The sequence below is a fragment of the Ziziphus jujuba genome, chromosome 2 (assembly GCF_031755915.1).
Source record: "Ziziphus jujuba cultivar Dongzao chromosome 2, ASM3175591v1".
NCBI classification, from domain to species: Eukaryota; Viridiplantae; Streptophyta; class Magnoliopsida; order Rosales; family Rhamnaceae; genus Ziziphus; species Ziziphus jujuba.
The window spans coordinates 18,580,120-18,588,261 of NC_083380.1; the positions used below are offsets into that span (position 1 = coordinate 18,580,120).

At 32.0% G+C, this 8,142-nt stretch overlaps 1 protein-coding gene across 1 annotated transcript; it reads right to left on the reverse strand.

Annotated features, from left to right (window-relative positions):
- Nucleotides 1-378: 378 nt before the first annotated feature.
- Nucleotides 379-1,194, reverse strand: LOC132800747 (protein FAR1-RELATED SEQUENCE 5-like). The gene has a single exon (XM_060815007.1). The coding sequence runs from the start codon at nt 1,192-1,194 to the stop codon at nt 379-381; it is 816 nt and encodes a 271-aa protein (XP_060670990.1).
- Nucleotides 1,195-8,142: the final 6,948 nt, after the last annotated feature.

Below are 8,142 nucleotides of genomic sequence, written 5' to 3' on the forward strand. Positions count from 1 at the left end.
CTTTTGCTATTAGTTTCTGGCACTAACATTCCATCACCATTCATTTCTTTAATTTTACCACATAGCAATTCAATCTCATTCAAAAGGAATTTTGATACCTTCAACTATGAGAGATGCATCATCAATTAAATTAGAACAAGCTTGAGATAAACTTGCATGCCTAGTCACCAATGACATATCATCTTGGTCATTCATTGCTTGACCATTATTATCCCACACTTCACCAATTTTTGAACTTTTTGTCCATCTCCTAAGAATGTATTCGCTTGGCAAAAACATGACTTGTTTAATTCGAAAGTAAGATAATATATGTCAACATGGAATGCCATTAAAGTTAAATAGCCTACAACTGCATGACACAAAATCTAAAAGTTTATTCTAGTCAAGTTGTCTACTTCTTGATGAATAACTTCCACCAGCCTTCTGCACATTATAAAGCATAGATTCATCATCCTCAAATGTGCAACTTAAGAAATATGCAGAACTCGCAAATAACTCATCTTGAAAATTTTTAAAATTTCTCTTTGTGTATATTTTCACCATTTGTGTCTCCATTGGGCACATAGTTTTCAACTTTGGTTGCTCATTCACATCAATATGATCTGCAACTAACTCATCATGTTTTTTATGATTAACAGCTCTATTAAAGCGTACAATAAAGTCCATCAATGAATTTTTGTTTGAGATGTACCTTTTCAAAAATGCATGTGAACTTTCTGCTCTTTGACTGCTCAACATTCCTACATTGAAGATATAATTAAAATAAACAAGAACCCACTTGTTGCAGATTTCATATAGTTGGCGCAACCATGTATTATCTTCCAAATTAGTATGCTTCAATAACTTAACCCAACTACTTTCAAACTTTTCAATGGTCTCAGAGTTAAAAATTATATTTTTGAACCAATGATAGTTATCCCGATAAACCAGCGTATTTATCTTCTCTGAAAATTTATTCAAAATATGCCAGATACAGTATCGATGACAAGTTGATGGAAGAACTTGAGAAATAGCCTTAGTCATTGCAGGATCTTGATCCGTAATAATCACCTGAGGTGAACCCCTTGGCATTGCATCCAACAAATGATTGAATAACCAAATAAAAGATTCTATCTTTTCACCACTCAACAAAGCACATCCAAAAATGACAATCTGACCATGATGGTTTACTCCTGCCAATGGAGCAAATATCATATCGTATTTATTCGTGTTGTAAATTGTGTCAAACACTACTACATCACCAAAGAAATTATACAATTTCCTTGCAAAAGGATCTGCCTAGAAGCATCTAACAAGCCTGCTTTCATCATCGAGTTCATACTTAAAGTAAAAGGCTAGGTTTGTTTCTTCCTCGGAAGAAAAAAATTCAATTAACAATTCTGCATCATTATCTTTTTGATCATCTCTCATCCTCTGTCTATAGTTTCTTATATCTTTCTCAACACATCCGATATTTTGAGGACCACCAGCTTTTATTTCCAGCACCCTTATTTGTTGACACATTGGAATATTTGCTTCTGATAATTGTTGGCTCAAAACTCTTTTTGCAGCTGATACAACTCTGTGAGATCTTAACAATGTATCTTTCTTGGAGAAGCAAGTGCATGGTTATGCTCTTCTACAAATTGATTAACAATCCAATTTGGCCTTATTTGACTCTTAACCACTGTCATCTTAGCTTTGCAGCCAACTCGAACTAATCCTTGATTTCTTTCACTAGATCTTTCAACTGTATGTTTTTCATTCTTCTGATAATATTCATTCGTCTCTTCTTCCTTAAAACACACAAATTGTTTCCATATTAGCTCATTTGTTCCTTTTTTTTCTCTTGCTAATACTCATTCTTGCATTAAATCCACATTCTCTTGCATATGCATTGTAAAATTGGAAAGCCTCTTCAATTGTTTGAAATTTTTGTTTAACCTTTGGCTTTCTTTCTTCTCCAACTTGTGGAGTGTACACTTGAGTTCCACTCTCATCTGACATATTGCTGCAAGCAAATTTAACGTATGTCATTCACATAGCTCTATGTCTATTCAGGAAATACAATCACAAAAATTGTTGGTATCCTTTGTTGAATAAAAGAACATTTTTACTGGTAAAGAGGTGGTTTATTTTTCCCTTCTAAATTCTTTCAACTATAAACATTTAAATATATTATCACAATCTGATAGTTATCCTGATAACCATAATAGATGTAAACGGTCTACCCTAAATCCTGACATATGACAATTAGATTTATAGTAATTAAAACCAAAAATCTTCCTAAACTCGAAATTAGCTGAGCACAAGAAAATATTTATCGCATAACACTAGCAAAATCTTTGACATATGACAATTAAATTTATAGCAATTAAAACCAAAAATCTTACTAAGCTCGTAATTAGCTGAGCGCAAGAAAATGTTTATCGCATAACACCAGCAAGACCCATAAATAAACATCCACGCCCTGTTTAGAGTATATCATTGTTTATAAGATTAAAACTCAAAAGTGCCTACACATAAAGCTAATTACTAACCATGCACGATCGCATTAATATGAAAAAAAATCTACGCCAAAAAAAATAAATAAATAAATAAAAATCAGTAAAATGTTGTTCCACCAAATTTATAAAATTGTAAGAATGGTATGGCCTGCTGTTTAAGTTTTACGCTCGCCAATTACAGTAATCTTTTCCTAGAGAAGCAATGGAAAACAATACTCTGAGAATAAGAGCATTGCAATTAGACCAACTGACTTGGAGACCTTACAATCTCTAAGCTCTATTTGAATCTGTAGTCTTTAATGGAAAGGGTTGTTTTCACACACATGGCATGATAGATAAATGTCTATTCCTTTTCCCTTTTCTCAAAATTTTGGTACCACAAATAAATCTCTTAACAATCTCTATTTGTAAATGTACATACCTTGATAAGCAAAACTAATTCAAAAGGCACTCAGATCGAAAAATCTAAGCATAGGATGGAAATTCAACATCAAAGTAGAAAAAATACATTAAATTAATCACACCAGTCAAATCCTAGATAGAAAAATCTAAGCATAGGGGGGTAGCTGAGAGACGAAGACCGAAAAATGCACATTGAGAGAGGAAGAGAAGGAACCTGAAAGCTGGATGTGCTGGCAACTGTTGGAGGTGCTAGCAGCTAGCGGATCTGGTTTGGAGTTGGAGCTGCTGGGCGTGGGTTCTTCTCTGCACCGTGGGTTCTTATTCTCTTCTCTGCACCGTGGGTTCTCTTCTCTGCATAGTTTTTTCCTTTCTTTCTTTTTTTTTTTTTTTTGGTTGAAAAATGGTGACAGACACATGGGTTCTCTTCTCTTCTGCCAGAATGTTTTTTTGTTTTTTTCAAATGGCAGTGCACGCACCGTTTCAGTAAGTGTACAGTGCCAAATCAAATGGGAGTTAGAGTAAATGGCATCTCACTCCATACCGTGTGAGAAATCTCACTTCATAGCAAATCTCTATATATATATATATGTGTGTGTGTGTGTGTGTGTGTGTGTGTGTGTGTGTTTAATTATTTAATTATTTATGAAATTGAATTGTTCTGGAAGTGATTAATTTTATGAGATTATGGTTTAATATTTATTAAATCTATTGTTGATTTAAATGTAGATTTTAATATGTAAATAATGCATTATGTGATTTAAATTCCGTATGAATTTTTATGCATCTTTTATTATTAATTTGGTGTAAATCGATTTTATGGATTTGAAGGAAATATTTAATTAAAAGATATTTAAAATGTATTTATGTGTTTAATAATTATGTATGCTAGGACTTGGTATTATGGTGATAGGAATTGAAATATTTAATCTGATTTATTTGATGAAACTGGTAAAGGTGTACGATTTGATTATATTTTATTAAAATTCTATATTTTATAATATTATAAAATTTTATCGATCTTTCGATGCACCATACACGTACCGGTGTTCTGTATTGTATACGTGATCATGATTAGCAAACAAGTTATAGGGTTGTCCTGTGGTTGCCATCGGACTGAGAGTAGGCAGGATATAATGCAGAGTGAGCATCGACCACCCCCCTCCATAGTCAGGATGATTCTTAGTTGTTTATTATGGCTATCCTATGGGTGCCATGAACCTGAGGACTGGCAAGTGTATTACATTGTGAGTATTGGCCACCCCCCTTCTTGGCCGCAGGTGGTTATTATGGATCAGTGTGCAGATTATATTTAGGGTCGTTCCCGTGAGGGTAAGCAGGGTATAATGTAGAGTTAGCACTAGCCATCTCCACCCTTGGCCACTGGATGGTTGTCATTACAGATTAGAGTGCATATATGTATGGCCATCTTGTGGGAGCTATAGGTTCAAGGTATGGCAGGTTTTGTACACAATGAGCATCAGGCGCCCTCTTGGCCGACTGTTTAGCCATGGCAGATGAAAAGCATCGGTGTCGTTGGGACGCTAAGTCGACCAAATGCAGGTTCTCTCTTCGCCTCCCTATCAAACCGTGCTCGGGACACTGAGTACCGTTTGGCACCACTGATATATAGTATGTGCATCAAATATCTTATATATATATATATATATATATATATATATATATATATATATATGTGTGTGTGTATGTTATGTTGTATGTATTACACCGCACGGGGCAACGATTCGATGTGGTCCATGAAGAGCTAGCCTCATAACTATGTTGCCTACTAGTCCAGGAGATCGGACGGCCAATCTAGGCAATCATCCCGAACTGTATGGTAGCAAGGTACCAGTGACAATTGAAACCATAGATCGCACAGCATATTAGAGAGTATCGTTCCTACCTTCAATGCGAGTGTATATTTTATAATATGTTTTGAAATTGAAAACATTATTCTACTTAAATTATTTTAATTATTCATAATCTGATTTTTCTAACATTATATTTAATTGCTTTTATTGTCATCACTGTTGTTAATATTATTCTTGTTATTAACATTGTTATTATTATTTATCATGATTTCGTTTGCACTCATTTTTATTAATATTATTATTATTATTATCATATGGAATTTTTGGACAAGCGTCATAGCCTACAGGCAAGAAAGCTAGCCATTGGGCAGGTGGGATAGTCCTTGGACAGATGATATTAATACTATTCTTATCCTTAAAATGATTGCTACTAGTATTATTGTTGATGCGGTTATTGTTTATCTTTCTTTCTATATTACACATCGATATATTTTTTTTAAAATGATAATTAAAATGATATTTGATACGTGCGGCACCCAGTGGGTGGTGTGAGCGGATGTGACTATTTAAAGGTATATTTTGGTTGTTTATTTAGTAAATTGATCCTATTGTATATACATATGTGTTATACGAATTGTTATTGAGGTGCTGCCATTTGTGGAAATTATTGTACTAAGGTGGGAAGGATAAGGTGGTACCATATAGGAGTGCGTTTTCATGTAGGTAAATTTTGGACATGTTCTACTCTTAGGGGAGATGCTGTCGGATTTTCCATAGGACAGTCCGGTAGGGTCTCCCTGGAATCAGGATTTGTTGAAGGTTTGGGGAAGGAATATTGAACAGATCCTAACAAATATAATACAAATTTAGGCACAAGTCGTCCTAAGTTCATATCATGCAATGCTGCAGCAAGGAAGGTTCACCGACATCGCTATGATGTGCAGTTTTAGTCGAGAAAAGTGCGCTACAATGCTCATTACATAAGGCTGAGGTGCTACAACTTTGTTTCATCTTTCTTTGATTTTATCCTTGTTTCACTGGGTTTTATGTGATGTTTTGAGTTTGTGAAACTTAGAGAGAGTTTGAGAGAGTTTATAAAAAGAGAGCAAGAGAGAGTACATCACCATCATTGTCATATCTTCAAGTTTTATAGTGGATTTTGAGGAAGTACGCTCTGTGGATGTAGAAATCACGTTTATCACTGAACCATGTTAAAAGTTTTTTTGGTCTCTCTTTTATTTTTTCTTTTTTTCTTTTTTTTTTTTTGTGTGCGCGCTTAAATTGTTTCATTGATCTCCATTTTTCGTCAACTCTAAGATTTTGAAGGAATTGGGAGGACCACAATTCTCTCCCAAAACTTTCTCCTGTTCCTTTGCTTGGAAAAATGAAAAAACAACTTATTTTAGCTGATAAAAAGACTGCATATTTTTAAATTCATTATTATTTTAGAGTTTTATCCACATTGGATGATGCCCTTTTCAAAACATTTCACAAATATTGAGATTCCTAGTTCCCACTCTTGCCGATATAATAAATACTCCATTTTAAGAAATTTAGAGACACTTGAGAATGAGGGATCTAGAATGCTGTAACCGAAATTTATTAGAAGTGATGGGCATGCATGTAATCATGTACATATTAAAAACTAAGTAATGTTTATCCATTTATCAATTAATTTGTAAATATAGTCTTTATATGGAGTTTTGAGTTGTTTTAACAATCAGTGAACGGTTAAATGAGGGTAAGAAAAATTCAAATTTTCTTTTCTTTTTGTCACAATGATTAAATATGACAGAAATATATTTCCATTTCTTCCTTTAATTGATATGGTTGGCCTGGTCATGAGCTTGGTAATGATGAAAAGAAACTTTTATTTAGTTTTTTTTTCCAAGAAAATAAGAATTGGAATATGGAAAATGATTCTTGAAGAGCAAAGAAAAGAGTCCTTAAATAGTTTATATGAATAAAAAGACAATCAATTATTCATTTATTCTGAAAGCCTTCTTAAGTCCTTTCTATATTCGAAGTTTCAAAGGCATAAAATGAGTTTTGACAACTTCATTTCTGATAGTAGTTATACGGAATATATGACATTTATACCAACTCGTCGTCTCCAATAAAAACTTCTCATTTATCCTCCCAAAACAACTATTGTTTACATTAATCTGAATGTTAATTTTGCTTCTTGATTCCCAACTTCAATTCAGTTCTTGCTTTTATTAACTTGCAATAATCTTATTACAATTTTCTATAGGTGCATTGTCTATGTGGATATAACAAATTTCATTTGTACATTTATACATTTATACATCATAAAAGAATTATGATCAGAATTTATGACTGAGAAAGCTAACGCGTACTGTGTGTGGTTACCATCCCTATATCCTCCATCATCATATTACCATCATCACATTACATTATGACAACAGAATGAAAACTTCATCAACATGGTTTGAGTCAAAACTTATGAATCAACATGCATAAAAGTTTTTTTTCATCAACATGGTTTGAGTCAAAACTTATGAATCAACATGCATAAAAGTTTTTTTCACACTAGTGCTTAGCAAAGCACTGATACAATTATCATAAAATCAGTGTCATTTTCATTTTCATACTTTCAATTTTCAGAATTTTCCAATTTATACTTTTAACTTTTCAACTTAGCAATTTAAATTTTCAATTTTTCCATTTGTTGCAATTTAAGTATTTTTTTACTTTTAACTAACAGGATTTAACAATTATCTAATATGATTGATATTCAACTATATAAAATTTCAAATTACAAGATACTTAAGTTTAAAATTTTAAAACTACCTTTAAAAATTTGGATTTCCAGTATTTTAATTCAAAATCTGATATAGTTTTAACAATAAGGTGATCTTTATCAACTTTTTTTTTTATAATGGTATTTAACTGCAAAATTCTAAAATTAGTTTCAATCTTTTGCATTATAATATATTTTACTTTGAAAAATGATATAGTTTTATACTAATCATGTGAGAATTGAAAAATTGAAAGTCTAAATTGCTGAATTGAAAAGTTAAAGATAAATTGCAAAAGCTTAAAAATTAAGAGTGTAAAAATGCAATTAACCATTTTTATAATTTATCATGATCAAGCATAATGTACATTTTTTATGTTAAACATTATGACAATAAACAACTATATATATATATATAGTCCTTATATAGTTACGATATTCTAACTTTATAAAGTCGGGATACAATATAAATTAATTAGAGTAAATTGCTAAATTTTACTTCAGTATGACTTTTTAGCACAATATTTTATTGGTATAAACATATGCAAAGATGTTGATTTTTTGAGAAATCGTTATCAATGTTATAACAAAAACATGATGGTTTTTAAAAAAAATAATTGTCTTTACATATGCCTATGCATTAAAGACCATGCAAGCATATATATATATATATATATGGTGA

Excerpts from the sequence above, each read along its gene's own strand:
- LOC132800747 (XM_060815007.1), bottom strand. The coding sequence starts at position 1,194 with ATGATATTTGCTCCATTGGCAGGAGTAAACCATCATGGTCAGATTGTC.